Source organism: Mesoplodon densirostris, chromosome 9, assembly GCF_025265405.1.
Source record: "Mesoplodon densirostris isolate mMesDen1 chromosome 9, mMesDen1 primary haplotype, whole genome shotgun sequence".
NCBI lineage: Eukaryota > Metazoa > Chordata > Mammalia > Artiodactyla > Ziphiidae > Mesoplodon > Mesoplodon densirostris.
Window position 1 is genome coordinate 28,111,960 of NC_082669.1, and position 17,722 is coordinate 28,129,681.

The window sequence follows — 17,722 nt, forward strand, 5'->3', positions numbered from 1 at the left end:
TGACCATGCCCCAGATGCTGGCAGGACCACTCCTAAGGGGGGCCCTCTCCTGTCCAACCAACACTCCAGCTCGGCCATCCTGTCGAGGGCACTTACCTTGGCAGCCAATTCCCTTCCAGGCACTCCAGTGAAAACAGGGGGTCCTGCGGCCCCACTCAGAGGCCACCTGGGCCAGCCAGCCACAGAGCCGGCCACGAGCTTCTGCACATAAACCCCACTTCAAACCATCACTGAATCTCCAAGGGCAGAAGCAGCTAAGACTCCTCTAAACTGCAAACCAACAGTCTTTCCGGAGGCCTGCCTGGCTTTCCCTCTTGCCAGGTTAAAACTACTGTTCAGCTCGTTACTGACCAACGAATACCTCTCCTCTCCCGGGAGTGCTATCCTATTCCTCTGGTACTTTTTCTGGCTGGCAACGCTCTGGTCTCAACTGAGGGTCTTTGCAGCCTAGCAGAAGCCATGCACGCGCGCGCGCACACACACAGACACACACACACACACACATGCTCCCTGCTCACCTTCCTTCCAGACAGCCCTGCAGCTTGTTCAGCCCACATCTGTTGGACCCTGAAGAAAGCCTTCAATCCCAGAACGCAGCATTCCGGGATGAGGGCATGTGTGCCCTGCAGGGACCCAGCCTCCCTCTATAGGTAGCGTAGAAGGTGGAAGATCTTGTTAGCTAAGAAAAGGACTTTGGTTCCACCCAAAAAGGCCAGTGCGATGTAAACACGAGGGCGGGGTTTCCTGAAATCAGGTTTAGTGAAATTTGAACCCTGGAGGCTCAGGAGGCGGGGAAAAGGCTTCTATTCGAGAGCCACCCAGTGGGACCAGTGTTCCCTTCCAAGCCTCCAGGGCTGACAAGCTGACGTGTGGAGCCAGCACCAAGCAGCTTGGGTTTACAAACCACAGTTTCAGCATCATTTGCTTTCTTCGGCGTATCTGCCAGGAAGTCTTTGCCTTTACACCCTCCATCTCCTGGGGCTGTGTCTCTCTTTCAAGCTCGATGTGGCCAAGTTCACTGTCAGTGTTAACTGCACACGGCCTATCTTTCAGGGATTCCTTGCACACCCAGACCTCCACGTGCTGCCCAGCAGTGCCTCTGCACCTCAGGCCTCTTTATGTGCAACTTAGGTGGGCTTCAGCGAACGGTTTACCCCTGTGCTTCGATCGCATATTGGTCACAGCACAGCCACCCGCTCCGAGTCTTAAATGAACCTAAGACACCAGAGCAAACAAGCAAAGCCGTTCTGATGCCTTCAGGATCCCACAGCACAACTGGAACCTTCACAAACATCACCACCCAATGAGCCTGAGGTGGGGGGAGACGGGACAGAGCCAGCAGGTCCCAGACACAGATTCCTCCAACCAACCCCCCAAACGGCCATCAAGGCACAGGTTACGTTCGTGCTCAGGAGAAAGAGTCTCTTTTATCGCGGAACACAATGCACTGCTTGTGCAAGAAGGTCTATTCAGTTTGGTGTTTGGCAAAGGGTCCTGACCAACCCCCGTTCCTGTCGAGGGAATTGACATCATTGTGCCCACTCTGCAAATAACATTGTCACTGCAATAAAGGAAGTGACTAACTGATCACACAATACTTTGCGTCAAAGAATTCAGATCAAAAGAAAAGACATTAGAAACGGAAATCTGAAAGATCTGGTTTGAGGACTGAGACAAATGGGGCCTGGCCGCATTGTAGCCAAGGTCATGTCCAGAGTGGGGTGGAGGTCCTAGCCTTCTACAGGAGAAAGTCTTAAAATCAGACCCCTGCATCCCAAAGCTGACAACCGTGTGAAAAAAACACAGAATAAGGTACCAACAATGAGGAAGAGACACAAACAACTGTACCCCGGCCAGTGGTCTCTTTTCTCCATTTCTAACAGAACGAAGCTGTGTGATTAGTTGTGTGTCCAAAGAAGTCTGGCCTTTCGTGCGGCTCATTTTCTACTGCGTGGGGTGCAGGGTGGGTTTTCCTCATGTTGACGGCAGCTTCACAAATGAACCACGACAGCCTCCATGAATGCATGGCAACTGGCACCGGTGTGACCTTCAGATCTTGGCAGTTGTGCTGCTGACGGCCTCTGAGTACTCGCGCCCAAAACACTGTCATGTCCCCTCTCCTCCCACCTGTGGGTTTCCATCACACAGAGGCCATTCAGGCTGTTAGTGTCGACCTCTCCTGAAACAACAGGGTCTTGTGACACTCTGCTGATGTGTGGCCAAAAGAGAGCTCTGTGGCTCAGTGTTTTGAAAGGCCTCAAACCTTTCAAAGCTACAGAGGTAGAATTTTGTGCCTGGGGTTACCTAACTGATACGGAAAAAGACTTGGTGGGTTCCCGAATGTCCCTGGGAGGAGTTGGCAAAGTGGGACAGGAGACCTGCAGAGTGTTGTGTGATTCCTGGTGTAAGACCCATAAAGACAGAAGAAACATCCAGAAAAGGAAAACCAACTGGGACTAAAAGAAGTGGAAATTTCACAAAGTAGTAGAACAGGTCGGCAGTATAAGAACAGCCCAAGGTCAAAACACATATAAAAAGGTTCATAGCAGCATTAATCACAATAGCCAAAAGGTGGAAATAACCCTAATGCCCACCTGCTGATGAATGAATCAACATAATGTGGTCTAACCACACTTTGGATCATTACTCGGCCATAAAAAAGGAGTGAAGTCCCGAAACAAAATGAATGAGCCCTCAAATCATCAGGCACAGTGAAAGACACCTGTCACAGAAAGCCACGCACTGCATGGTTCCACTGTGGGAACTGTCCAGACGAGGGAAATTCATAGAGAAGGAAGACGAGGTCACCTGCGGCTGGAAGAGGAGGACTGGGGAGGGACTGCCAGTGGGCGCGGGGTTTCATTTGGGGCTGACAGAAATGTTCTGGAATTAGAAGGTGGTGACAGTTGCCTGGCCAGACCCGGCCCCAGGCCCCAAAGGGACAGCTGCCCACCACGAGGCCGGGAGAGGTACCTCTGCCCCCACGCCCCACTCCTTCCAAAACTCCTTTCCCTCTGGAAGCCCATGCTTTCCCTCCAGCCCCTTCTGAAGCACCCGCTTGGACTCCTAGAGCTACAGGACATAGAGTCTGACCCCAGGAACACCCTCATTGCCACCATCAATACCATCGCCAAGAGAGCCTCCCAATAAATGGCTGAGACCCATTTATTTAAAAGGAATAGGCACGTGATAACTGTCTCTACAGAGACAAAATAAAGGATTTTCCCAGCTGCCCCTTCTTACGAAACACCTCCTTTTTCCCTTAATTCATGGGGAACTTTTCCCTCTTGAGGACCCCTGGGTCCGCTCCAATTTGCAGCCCTTTCCAAAGGGAGCGTGTGACAAAGTCACATACGTGGGATCTGAAAGCCCACCCCCTCCAGTTGGTAAGTCTGACGAGATGGGAGGCAGGGTGACACTGCAACCACATCAGGCGAGAGGTGGAAGGAGGGGATGCGTGCACGTGCTGGGGAGGAGGACACTCACGAGCACGTGCATCTCAGCCGCTTGCTCTCTCAGGCTTTTGGTTCTGGTTGTCAAATACCTCAAGTCTGGAGTCATTCCTGTATTGCTGACATTGTCAAAACGCCTGAGCCCTGCCTTGGCAGAAATGCACCTGCAGGTTCTGCAGGGAAGACTGCAATCCTGCCCGTCATTGAGGAAGTTCTCCCCACGGAGGACGCAGAAGGAAATTCACCAGATTTGATCTGAGCTTAATTCACCCAGCCAACGTGCCAGTGTCCAGGCTGGGAGGGAAGTGGCTGGGAGGGGCTCGACTGAGATGCGATTTGGTAAGAGTGGGTCGGCAAGAGCTTTTAAAGAAGGGGACAGGAAGCAAACCCCTCACCACGCCACATGTACACACTCTCTGAGTTCACTCTCATGTAGAAGTTGTGTGACCTGGCGTTTTAAGGAAACCAGGGAGTCGGGCCCACTTCTAGTTTCCTCTCTCAGAGAACCCACCAGCAGTCAGAACTCATCAGCTGCTGGTCTCCAAGGCAGGGCGCCAGTGATAGAGTGCTCCAGAGACGGGATGCAGGGCACGGGCGGGGATCCCCGGGTGCCTGCCGCTAAAGCAGGTGCAGCATCAAAGGGCAGAAGCGATGCCGACGCCAGTCATAAAGGGCAGGAGGAAAAAGTGAGAGCAGGATCAACATGCACTTGGCTGGAGTCTAGGGAGGTGCTGGAGCTGCGGGCAGGTCGACAGCCACCTGCCTTTCAGAACCCTGCCCCAGAGCACAGGACACGCTCACTCCTGCGGTGGGTCCCACAGCCCGAGGGATGGGGGCAAGTTGGGGGCCAAGGACCCCAGTGAAGTCAAGCCAACACTCAGCGCCTCTGTTCACTGTCTGTCCTGGGGTAATGCTACTTAATGCTTCCAGCCATCCCTCGGAGACTGATACGGGCTAATTCGTGCAAACTCGTCCAGGACGACATGAATTCTGAGTCGATTTCTCTGACACCACTTGGGCTAGAAAAGCAATGGATTCTGAGATGGCAGCTCGGGGCTGGTCATGACTCGCTAACAGCTTCTGACATCGCACTTAACTCTTCTGACAGGATCCAATCCATGTCAAAAAGCTAACACCCGAAGGACTTCATGGTTCTTAGCACAGATGGTGAAACTCTTGTATTTCAGATAAGATGAAGCCACTGCCCTCCATCCCAACTGCTGCCTGAAATTCCTTATCAGGGGAGGATTAACTCTGGGTCAGGGGTTCACACCTGGAAGGGGACCTGGCAAGGCCAGGGGGTCAGAGGCTGTAAATCAAGGGAGCACAAGGAGGGTGCTTGCTGAGGTCTGAGCAAGAGGCCCACCTCATCCATCTAAACTGGCAAACGCCATCAGCATTTGACACAGCGTGGGCTGGGTTAACGCCGTGACCCTGCCCTGAACCGTCAAAGCAAGCAATGCTTGGAAAAGTCTGGCTGGGCACAGGATCTAAGCAAATTCTTCTCAGTCTGGATACAGAGAGTGGATGCATTCAGTGAGTGGTGGCCGTGGCCAGACATTGATGACACATACACACATGTGTGCACACACACACATACACATGTGTACACTGATGAGGCAGCCTCTAAGTTCTGGAAGCTCAGCCAACAGCATTCCCATTCTGCCAGCAGGGAGCCTGGCCTTGGACAGAGAGCAGATCCAGGACCTAAGGGCTGATCTGCCAGATTCCAGTGGACCCTCCTTCTGCTAAGTCGCCAAAGCTTGCTTTGCTTTTCCAAATCTCAACACCCAATCACAATTTCTGCGAAGAACTGCTTTCAAATCCGTTTTCATAATGGCAACACCTAAATGTCACAACTGGATCTGGCACTTCTAACTCTGCACACACCCGTGGCCAGCCGCTTCTTGACCCAACTTGTCCTCACCAGCAGGCCAACTGCCGCAGGCTCTGCAGAGTGTCCTGCCTGGAAGAGTGAGAGGACTGTGTCTTATTGTGAAGGTGGTGAGAAATCTAAGTCTCCCTTGCCTGCAACCAGCCTCCATGAAGCTCTGGGACAACTGTGGTCACCTGGGAGGCCGAGTCTGAACTACAGGATGTTTATAAGGTAGCAACTTGAAGTAGAAGAGACAAAACCTGGGGTACGGTGGCACCCGTCTATGCAACCTTGGATCCACGAGTTTTACCGGTGGCCAGAAACTCATTCATTGGTTAAAGCCAGGAACAGAGGAAAGGGAGGCACAGCAAGGCTTCATGCCCAACCGTGTTCTGGAAGCTTCCCTGCCCCAACCCCTGAGTTGAATCTGTCAGAGAGTCTTAGTCATCTACCTCCTAAATAGGAAACCGCCTACTGCCCACCCAGAGCCACACCCGAGTCCAGGGCCTCCAGAAGCCTCTTCACTGCTGCCCTCCTGTCCGGGCCCTGACACCTCCCTTCACCCAGCGCCTGCCACTTCCTGCAGCATGCCTGCAATGAGGCAGGTAAACGCCGGGCTCTCCCACGCCCCCTTCCTGCACCCCTGCCTACAAGAGCCATCTTCTTCCTGCATCTCCCTCGAATACACAGGCTGAATAGCTGCTTCTCTTCCATACTTCCCGAATTCCTGGTACCTAGCCCTCCCATGGCACATGGGGCATCTTATGGCCACTGCTGAGGTAGACAGAGAGATAGGTACACATACACAGACGTGCGCACACATACACACACATGTACACATAAACACACATATGTACACATGAATACACATACATACCATGTATATTAAATACACACAGACACATATATACACACATACACATATATATGCACACACACACACACACATATATACACACACTCACATATACACACCACACACACATATGCACACACACGTACACAAATACACACACAGGTATGTCTTCCCCATGAGGTCTGCTTATTTTCTCTCCCTGAGCTCATCACAGCATCAGAAACACGGCAGCCCCTAAGGAAATACGAGACGCGTGAAAAAGGGAAAGTGTATGTAGAATAGAAAAGAACTCCCAGAGCTGGGGTTATCTCTAGGATGATCTAATTAAAATAGGCCATTTCAGACAAGGACGTGCCTCGTCGAGCTAGAGAGAAAGAGAGAGAGAAAGAGAGAGAGAGAGAGAGAGAGAGAGAGAGAGTGGGAGAGGGAGAGGGAGAGAGGGAGAGGGAGAGAGGGAGAGGGAGAGAGGAGCAGGGCTGTGCGCACTTGCTTTGCTGGCTCGCTGTGACACCATGAAGTGGCCTTCTCCAGGCCTATGTCATGCCACACTTTTTGCATTTCCGTGCACTTTGTTGGTGCTTTTTCTATTCACAGTGGCCCCCCAGCAAAGCGCGGAAGCGCTGTTCCTCAGAGCCAGAGGCCAGGAGGGGCCTTATGGAGGAAACACGGGTGTAGATCAGCTCTGCTCAGGCGTGAGTTACAGTGCTGCCGGCCAGAAGTTCAGTGTCAATGAACCACCCATATAGAGTCGGTAAGGTGTCTTTAGAACAGCGCTCGCTGCCCTGTCCTGTCACCCGACGCACGTGGGGCTGCCCAACGCAGCTCAACTCCATTTCCTGGGCCCCGAGCAGAGGGCTCACCATGCAGCCGGGGCCCCGAGGGCAGCGCCCGGAGACAGTCAAGCTCCCTGGGGTAGACAGTCACATCTGTCCAGAAGCTTGCCAGCCAGTGCCCTAGAAATACATCTTTTCTGTTCAAACTGCTTAGAGGGGATTATGCTGTCTGCAGGCCTCACCCTGGCCCAGGGACCGTCAGGTTTTCAGCTGGAAGGATGAGGTTTGCACCAAATAGCATTGGGGTCGAACAGGCCCAGACTTGAATCCCGTTGCCACGGTCTCTGTCCTGCGTGATCTCGAACACACGACAACTCACTCAGCTTCACCCGTGATCACCAAGAGTACACAACCCCGAATGGCTACCAGGACCCCTCACCAATGTCCAGCTTTTGATTTCTCTTGGGAACTGCCCCCTTAATCTCTAAAATGGGTCACAGGTTCTTATGTGGATTAAATAAAATGGCAGAGGAGAGGCTCCGGCAGGCTGCCCCGCTGTCTGCCCTCAGCCCTCCCAACTTCTCTCTCCTTGAAATAGCGCCCCACGAAATGCTGATGGGGCAGCGGGACCCCCATCACCCCGCCAGGGCCACAGAGCCGGGAGCACAGGAGTGACTCTCCAGGATGAAGACAGGACACTTGGAATCATCTGTCCACATCCTCACTCAGACCTAACAGGGGGGTCAAGGTCCCTGACAGAAGGCCACTGTGGAGGGTCGATCCCAGAACAGCAGGGATGTCCAAAGATAAATACAGCTTACGTCAATGCTTCTGTGTGCGTGTGGTTTTTTTGTTTTTTTCAATCAGTAGGGACCAGGGATGGAAGTGCAGATAGAAGAGAGGGCTGCAACGTCATTTTCTGGCCAAAAGACACGGTTCCATAGGCTACCAAACCCTGGAGAGAGTTTTGCCCTGATGGAAGCATGGCTGAGACCCTGCTTCCTGCGGGCCAAGGCCCCCGCCTTTGCAGGTCTGGGGGCCCAGTTGTGCCCTCCTCCAGGGACCCAAGCAAGGGGCTGCAGCTCCAGGGGAGAGCTAAGGGCCTCAGGGATGAGTTCACTGATGCAGGTCAGCCTCACCGAGGAGGCCTGGAGAGTTGGGGGAAGGGAGGGAACTTCAGGAAGGGGAATGTTTCCATGTGAGGGAAGCGGTGTATGCTTTCTGGAAGGTGGCTATGCGAGGGTCTGCAGGGCCTTGGCAGCAGGGGCCACAGAGGCAGCACTTAACCATGAGAACTCGGAACGCCACAGGAGTTCCACCAAGATCAAGTGCAGTTGAGGAGGGGCCAGATAGGGGTAGGGAATTCAGAGGTACAAACCATTATGTATATGATAAATCAGCTACAGGATGTATTGTACAACACAGGGAACAGAGCGAATATTCTATAATAACTATAAATGGAGTATAACCTTTCAAAATTGTGAATCACTGTGTTGTACACCTGTAACATATAATATTGTACATCAAGTATACCTCAATTTTGAAAAAAAGTAGATTCGAGAGGTCTAAGAAAAAAAATCAAGAGCTCCTGGGAACCCCTCTGATGGAATGCAGTGTGGTGAATGGACAAGGCACTGGAACAGTGCTTAGACGTATGTGCAGATGCTTGACAGGGGCTCCAAGGGAGCAGTCAGGTGATGAAACCAGACAGGGGCCACCCCTGCTGTGAAACACACAGCCGGCATTTGGAAACCGTGCCTGAAGTACAACAGTGACGCAGGCTTCACCTCTAGACAGCAGGAGGGTCTGCATCCCAAAAATACTGACACGAGCCCAGACACCCCAGGGGGACAAGTAGAGGAGCCTCATGCCCCCTGGCGTGGACCGCAGACATCCCCAGCCGCCAGCCCCCGCGAGCCCAGAGATGCACAAAGATGGGCACTGGTGGAGTTACCTCCACAAGACTTGCTTTTAGCTATTTAACGTCTGGACGAAAGTAACTGGACAAAAATGTTTTGATTTTTCTCTTCCAAATCAGGTCTGTTCTCAATTGGTGGTTGAAAAAGATGAAAGGCCAGTGTTCTCAAGTGCCTGGAAGAAGACGGATCCCTCTTCTTTGAAATTAGCTTCCAGGGGCTTCTTTCTATAAACCTGGCAGATGCCACCCTTCATTTCTTTCCTCCTTCATGATACTTGTGACCCAAACTGCATATCCCGTGGCAAAGAGAGAATATGTTTGAGAGAGACAGACTCACAAAAACAGAGATTAAATGATGCAGCCATACAACCAGGACACCAGTGTAATGAGCAAACAGAAAAAAAACCAAGCCTGATTCCCACGAGTGCCCTCAGACTCACAAGGGCAGGGGTCCTGGACAGCAGGGTTCCCAGCCTCCAAGCAGACTGCAAGGAGATTTCTGATCTAAACGTGAACAGGCTGCTTTTTCTGGGCCCTATTCTCTGGTAACTGATACAAGGTAACCAGACGCACCTTCACCGTCTGCACTCAGGTTCTCGTACGAGTCCCAGCGGATCAGCGGGTCTGCCGTGTTGAAGTCCACAATCACCCCGTGGTCGTTTTGCAAATGTTCACACCCTGCGGGGCGGTGGGACGGAGGCAACAGGCGTTAGTTAGAGAGAAGCCGGTGCCTCTGGGCATCTGCCAGCAATGAGGCAGAGAAGCCGCCTCATCTGAGTGTCCAGGCCCAGCACTCAGATCCACGCCCCCTCCCACAAGCCCCCCAGTAATCAGAGCTACCGTGCACTATTTGGGATGAACTGAACAACAGTGAACACCTCTTGGCAGAAAGGAAAGGCGAACATTGGTCCTCCACCCACCAGGTACGGGGCTCTGGGCGCTGTTTCTGCACTAAGGGATCACCCGGATGGCTTGGCAAGTCAAGGACCCAGAGGCACCCAGAGGATCGGCCTCAGGGCAGGTGGACGGGAGGGGCAGGTTTGGGCCCTCCCTCGAGGCTCCCTGATCATTCTGAGGATGCCAGGAGGGTTCTTACCCCACAGCATCGCATTGAATAGTTCATGCCTAAATCTATGGCACTGGGCACAGAAGTAGCGTGCTTCTTTTCCACAGCTATTAAAAACTGAATTAAAACTTTCACAATTATGGATCTTGGTGATGGAAATGATCCATTTGCCTTCACGATAAAGGGACTGATTTCTCTTTAAATGTATTTTTAGAAGGAGAGAATCTGTTTTGCTCGTAAGTATGTGCAGTCTACTATATTTCTAATCCTCTTTAAAAACATGTAGCTGGGGGCTTCCCTGGTGGTGCAGTGGTTGAGAGTCCGCCTGCCGATGCAGGGGACACGGGTTCGTGCCCCGGTCCGGGAAGATCCCACATGCCGCCGAGTGGCTGGGCCCGTGAGCCATGGCCGCTGAGCCTGTGCGTCCGGAGCCTGTGCCCCGCAACGGGAGAGGCCACAACAGTGAGAGGCCAGCGTACCACAAAAAAAAAAAAAAAACAAACCACGTAGCTGTTTGTTGAGGGAGAAGTAAACAGGGCATCAAGACACGGCCCCCAGTCCTAAGGTTCTGGGCCCTTCCTTGGGCGAGTCCCACCATCTCTGGGGTCTTATTGACCCACCTGGGCCCTACTGTCTCTAAGGCAATGCCCTCCCACGGTCTAATATCCTACTAGTTTTTAAAATATATTATATTTCCAATTATGTGCAGAGGTGGGAAGCCAGACAGAGGCCCCAGCATATGCATCACCCAACCAGGTCAGCATCCTGCCCCCCAGCATTCTGCATTCTACCCACCTTGAATCTTCTCAGGAGTGGCTGAGAAGACTAATTCAATCTTCCCATTATCAGGAAAACGATCATCTAAAAAAGAAATCTTAGGTCAACAAATTTGGAGACAATGAGACGGGAAAGGGGTGGATGAATTTTGTCCTTATATTCCAACCAGGACAACACCCTTCCCAAATCTCCAACAGCGCACCCATGACAGAGGAAGTATCAGTAGTTTCACCGTTTCTCTAGAAATTTTTCTTTGTTGGGTCAGTTGCCAGTCTTTTGTGAGACTGGTCATGATTTTGTCAATAGGCTGACTTACGGGTGGAGCGCGGGAGAACAGTGAAAGAAACACAGGAGGCCGCCGGGGGTCGCCCGCCGAGGGTCCACTCCCCACACCCCCAGTCCGGACTCGGGGCAGCGACCTCACCTTTGCTGGCGTTGTCCAAATCCTCCTTTGCAAACACAAGTCCATAGCCCTGAACAGCCCCGGTGTGAAACTGCAGGCGGAAAATGACGTCTCGGGTGGCCGAGCGGTACTTCTTGTGGTAGCACTTCACCTGGGGTAAAGAGGTTGCGTCCTCAGGGGAGCCCGCGCCCGCGGAGGGCGCTTGTCGGGGGGCGCACAGGCCGCTCCATTCCAGGAGGGGCTGGGAGTGCGTGCAACCGCCAGCGGCTCCCAACCCAGGAGGCGGGCTGCAAACGTCACCGCAGCTTTGGTCCTTCTGGAGGACACCTGTGCTGTTCCAACAGGACAGGAATCCCACAGTCCTTAGTCCTCAGACAGACCACACCTCTACTTTGGAAGACAGCTGAGGAATGAAATTCCGTGGCCTCTTCTTCCTCATTTCATCTAAACTCTCCATGTTTCACCTTAAAGCCTTCCTGTTCTCATGAAAGAAGCAGGCAGTCATCACTTTCTGGACTATGCTCAATATTTATGTTGCGTGCTATAATTCAGAGAGAGAGAGACATGGGGAGAACGGAGAAGGAAGGGAAGGGGAAAGGGAGAGAGGCCTCGGAATTGAAAGTCCACTGCTGGGTTGTCCAGACATCCTGAATGGCCACTTGAGACCAGTCTCCAGAATCACCAGGGATGTGATTTGAACTCAGGCTGTGGCTCCGTGGCCCTAGGTCCCTGGGAGCAGCTCAGGCCCCTGGAGTGACTGTGCTGCTATGGAGGGTGGAAGCACCCCTTCCTGGCATGTGGCAGGGAAGGGTGGGCAGGGGAGGGGTCCTGGCGTCATTTCCCACCTTTACACAGGGGCCTCCCTGCCCCTGCCTGAGAGGTCTGTGGACGGCGCTGGCCACAAGGAGGGCTCGAAGGTCATGGCGGGGTGGTGTGCTGCAGGAGAGGGGACGCTTCCTCCCTCCCACGGCAGGGCAGGGCTCCTTTCCAGGGTCCCCAGGGGTCCAAGACCAGAAGCAGGCTGGATCTTGCCCTCAGACACTCAGCAGAGGTGGCCACTCCCTGCACTGAGCATGCCCGGGAGGAAGGGAGTCTGGAGGTGCAGGGATCTCAGAGGCAGCCATGCTCACAAAAGAGACTCTGCTCGGAAAAAGCTGGGCTTCAGTGATTCTGTGCAAGGTCACCGACCGTCCAGACCAGCGATGCGGGAGGATGCCGCAGGTGACCGGTCTATAACCTTCACCAGTGAAACCACCACTCGAGAGAAAAAATAAAGGCCCAAGGAGCCGCGGCCAGCGTGCCGGGAACTGTGCCCCTTAGGGTAGACCCAGAGGTCTTCTACCTTTGTGCTCTCTACAAGGAGACAGTCTGATGGAAAAATGTAAACAGACCGTCAGGGGAGTGTTTCACGTTGACAAACACGAGCTGAGCGTTCATGAGGCGGGAGGTGCCAGGCAGCCTGTGCACACGCGACCAGTGGGGATCCAGACTCAGGCCTGGCCTCCGGCCCCTGGCCAGGGAACCAGCCAATGAGAATTCTGCAGAAGCGTGAAGCCTTCAATTTGCTTTCCAACAGCAAATGGATGGCCGGCCGCAGTCCTCTCCCACCTCGTCTGGGGTCTCTGGATCCTCAGCAGGGCCCCCTCAAAGGCTGTCCTCTCAGCCTTCCTTCCAGAGGGTGCTACTTGCATCCTCACCCCTCCAAGGCCCTCACCCCACACTGACCGCACTGACCGCTCAGCAGGGGTCCCACACGTGCTGCGGTGGAGACTCCCATGCAGAGGACGTACCCATCTCTGTGGGGTGATGGACCCCCCTCCCTATTTGCCTTTTTCCACTGGTACCTTGGAAGTACGAGGGAAAAGGGGAGAAGACTGGAGAAAAGGAAAGAGAGTTTCAGGTGCACACCAGTCTGGCCCTTAAATCTTTATCAATACTGAGGGGGGCTGAGGCTGTAAAATAACCCAACAAGGCCTCCAGAAGCTGACATCCACTGAGGGAAGCAGCCCCAGGCCAACCCACAGGGTCATGCTACACAGAGCTGGCGGCTCCCCCAAGCTGGCACCAGGTGCCTGTGGGCAGGCAGAGCCCAAGGTGGACATGGGGGCATCGCAGGCGCTGGGTAAAGAGGCATATGCAGCCTCAGGGCAGCGCAGAAGGCCCAACGACAGCTCCCTTTCAGGGACACTTTCTCCTGCAGGCAGCTCTTGACGGCAGCTCATGCCAACCAAGAGCCCCCAGGCCCGGCTCCCACCTTCCCCAGAACCCAAGACGTTCTGTGGGCTCCCCTCCTCCGGTCTCACCACCACTCATCACAGCAGAGAGAGAGAGAGAGAGACACACACACACACACACACACACACGAATCCCAGCCCACTCCAGGCACCAGGCAGGGGAAGGCAGAGGTCACCACACACCCTGGGGCACGGGAGGGACAGCAAACGGGTTCACCCTCCCTAGGCTGCTGGCTCCCAACCATTCTGGGGCACAGGCACCTCCCCAGGCCCAGCGTGACTCTAGTGTCTAAAGACTTCCAGTTTTTCACACAACAAGGGTTCAGGGTAGAAAGAAGGGCAGGGTAGCCCACTGCCACAGAGCAGCCACCCTCTGCGCACACGTGCCCTCGCCGAGGGGTTTCCGGGGCCCCTGACAACCCCTCGCTGGAGGAGACCTGAGCCCTCACCCATACTCCCGCCCGTTGTTTCACCATGGACTTCTCTTCCCACTGCTCAGGATGGTACCCGCCATCCCCTCCAGTCCTCCTGGCCACCTCAAGAATGACCCCCACTGTCTCCTGAAGGCACAGAAAACCGGAGAAGTCTCGGTCACATGGGGTCCTGGAAACTCCAACTGGAAAGGAGATGGACCCACCCAGCAGGAGTCCCGCCCGGGGGCCTCTGGCACCCCCTGCAGAGCCAGGAACGATGCATCATCCGCACCAATAAATCTTAGTAGCATCAGTGACAAGAGACCAGAATCAGGCTCTTATCACTCCATGGAAAGAACAGTCAACATTTTGCTTGATAGTAGTGCCCCAAATGCACCTCTTAAGGTATAAAGTATTGGTAACATTTTGCAACAATTAGAGACTGAGGTCTGTAATACCCCCTTCATCCCTCCAGCTTAGCAGTTCTGTTTACCTAGGTCTCCCCAGAGAGTTTCTAAGACCACATCAATCCTCTGTCTTTGGATTTTAGAATATCTGCATTTGAAACAACAATTTCAACCCACTTTGCTGGTGGCCCCGGTGGCTGTCTACACAGGCATCAAGGAATGTGCATCCTCAAAGAAGGAACTACAACCACACATGCTTAAAGGTTTAATAAGCTTGATGGCTGCCTTCCGAAGTCAAAACTCCTTCCAGCGCCAGCACTAACCATGATTTCACTTCACTTGGAGGTGAAAATGATTTCAGAGGGTGGCAAGGCTGTAACTCACTTCCTAAACCATTAGTAGGTCAGCAGTATTGGCTGTGAATGAAAACACAAGTAGATCCACTGGGCTGAGATGCAGAACGGATCAGGCCCGATCCAGGTCCAGGAGACCCACAGCACGGCGAGGGAGAAGGATGCCCGCACAGCAAGTCCCAGGACAATACGGCACAACAGAAGCCCTGTAACGACCTCTGCAGGAGCAAATCCAGAGGGGCCTGCGGACGCCTTCATTTTCCCTGATCTTACGTAAGTGCCCTCAGCAAGAAACAAGAAACTAAGGTGCTGTTTGTTTGCAATGGCTCCTTGAGAAAGGTCCCCTCTGTTGAGAAGTCGGGTCGCTGGAGCCAGGTCACGGAGCCCCGCCCCACAAGGACAAAACGTAAGTGGCCACAGGGCTTGCACAAGCAGAAGCAGCAAGATGAGGCATGTGGATGCGAAAGTGTTTACAAGCCCATCGGGGCTCTGGACCCCAGCCAGGCTCCTGACGGGCCTGCGGCCCATGCAAATTCCTTAGCGAGGTTACATAACGACACAGCTGTGCTCCCCAATGCCTCTGCCCTCCCCCCCCCCCGACAGGAGAATGTGTACTGAACACCTGAGGCTCTGCCCTTTAGACGTTCTGGGGTGGACTCGAAAATCTGACCCTCAGTGCAAGCACATCGCAAAGATGGGCGGGTCAGGTGTGCGGTGGGAAGGTGCGCGCGGACAGGCTGGCAGTGTTCAGGCAAAGCTGGACAGCGGGTGGGTGTCCCCATGGCCCCCAGTGACAGCCCTCCCGCCAGCCCCCAAGTCGAAGGAATGACAGACGGAGCCCCCTCCACTTTCCCACGTAGCATTCTCAACCCGAAGAGCTGACGAGGCCTTACTTCTTGTAAACTGGACCCCTGTTACCTCTGTTAACCAGTCTCAACGCAGAATCCCTCATGAGGAAAGAGGCAGGTTTATCTGTGTACGAGGCTGACATTTACCAAAATCAAGGAGGGGAAAAAAACCAAAGGACAACAACATTCTGCCTCACAGGATGGTGACCAAAGTGTCAGCCTTCCCTGGGAGCTCCCTTCCACTTTCCAGAGCAGAGCCCAGCCGAGCCCTCTGCGGCTGGGGGGTGGGTAGCCTATAAAAGCATTCTCTGCAACTTAGGATTCCGTCCAAGTCACAACCGTTGCCAAATTCTTGATGAGAAATTAAACCGCCTACACACTTGAACCTTTACACAGAAAAGGCCCTGAAACATTCTCCATCTGCAGCTTTCTCCACTGAAGGAACGCCCACTGGATTCGCAGAGGTGCGCACCAAGCGATGACTCCCTAAAACTGAAGGACGGGGCAAACCGAAGTGCAGGGGTCTCCCACAGTTTATCTGCGACCAGGGGCTTCTCCTGCCTGGAGACTCTGGAAACCACAGCCAACCTGCACAGCAGGAGGGGAGACGGCTCACGCTACTCCCCAGGAAGCTCGGCCAACACCAAGGAACGTTCTGCCGCCCAGCTACTTCCCTGTGTTGATCCCTGAGGGTCATTTTCAGGTTGAACCAACAGCCCTGGGATTCGAAGGAGCCCACAGATTATGCAGCATAATGTGTGTCCCCCAGAGATTATGGTCTGAGTGTGGGGACGCCCTGGGCCCGTCCTCCAGGCCGGACAGCACGGCCTCAGGGACTCTCCTCCTCAGACACACTGGAATCCTCTCTCCCCCCCGTGAACCTTCAGATCCTGCCTCTGTGCACGCGTGAACACACCAAATTCTACTTGCACGAGAGCGATCTGCCAGCTCAGCTCACTCAACAGCTAGAATCTAAACTCTTGGAAGTAGGACCTGCGTGTGATTCATGTTCACATCCACCATGTTACCTGGTTCAGGACGCATGCTGTGGGGAATGAATGAGAGAACGAATGACACATCAGAGCTAAAGGTGTCGGAGAACCAATGGTACCTGATTTCACTATTATCCTTACTAGGATAGGTTTATTCTAGAATGGGTTTATTCAATGGACAGGTATTATGGGCTGAATTCTGTGACCCCCAAATTCATATGTTGAAGTCTTAAAGGTGGTTAAGGTAAAGTAGGGTTATATAGGTGGGCCCTAATCCAATCTGACTGGGGTCCTTATGAGAAGGAGATCAGGACACGGACACAACACACACACCACACACACACACACACACACACACACACACACACACGAGGGAAGATGATGTGAAGACACAGGGAGAAGACAGCCATCTACATACCAAGGAGAGAAGCCTCGGGAGTAACCAGCCCTGCTGACACCTTGATCTCAGACTTCCAGCCTCCAGGACAGTGAGAAATGTCTATTGTTTAAGCCACCCAGTCTGTGGTACTTTGTCATGACAGCCCTGGGAAACGAATACAAGAGGCTAGAGCTACTCTGAGACTTCTTAGAGATCAATAACTAAACTAAACCTCCTAGGTAATCATTCCCACGAATGGTGCAAGGAAAAATTACCCTGTGCGATGGAAAATTACCCGTGTCCAGCTGTAACCCGCAGCGTCCTTCTCCCTTCTGACAACGCTGCAAAAAATAAGTGCAGAGTGTACGAAAATGAACTGTAAACACAGGAAGTATAAATCAAATAATAATTCAGTCCGAAAATACTCCATGTTAAGAATGCATAAAGGTGCAGGAAGGGGCTGGTTTTATCAAGTTAAGCATTTCCTGTGAAGAGATCCCTATTTGCCGGCCTTTCCAACGGAAGCAAAAATTCACAGACAGGGTGACTTCACGGCACAAAACATTCCCCTCAAGAGACCCCATGGCGACAGGACACCTGAACGCCAGACCTCTCAGGTTCCTGCAGCATCGCTCAGGGCCTCATCCAGCCGGCTGTCCCCTCACGCAAGAGGCAGCTTGCAGTTCTTGCTGGGGTGTGAACTTGCCCAGGGACTCCCACTTCAGGGGCGGGCTCTGGGCAGTAAGCTGGGGACGATGGCACACCGGGCATAGGGTCCCCTCTTGGATCCACACCGGGCACAGGGTCCCCTCTTGGATCCCAGCAAGCGTGAGCCACCACCCGAGGAGCACAGTGACTGGCTCTGGAGAGGCTGGGACAAGTCAGCCGTGCTCAAGGGCTGGGCATCCACTAGGGAGGCAGACGAGGTACACACCTATGACGGATCATCAAACACGGCCTCAGGGAGGGCACAGC

The 17,722-nt window shown here is 53.5% G+C and overlaps 1 protein-coding gene across 5 annotated transcripts in view; it reads right to left on the reverse strand.

Moving 5' to 3' along the window:
* TNS3 (tensin 3) overlaps window positions 1-17,722 on the reverse strand; it is a 235,501-nt gene that overhangs the window by 88,123 nt on the left and 129,656 nt on the right. For all 5 annotated transcript variants that reach the window (XM_060107511.1, XM_060107508.1, XM_060107513.1 and 2 more), the window contains 3 exons: window positions 11,143-11,272; window positions 10,737-10,802; window positions 9,449-9,553 (listed from right to left, as the gene is read on the reverse strand). In XM_060107511.1, coding sequence (XP_059963494.1) covers window positions 9,449-9,553; window positions 10,737-10,802; window positions 11,143-11,272 — 301 coding nt within the window. The remainder of the gene's footprint in view (window positions 1-9,448; window positions 9,554-10,736; window positions 10,803-11,142; window positions 11,273-17,722) is intronic.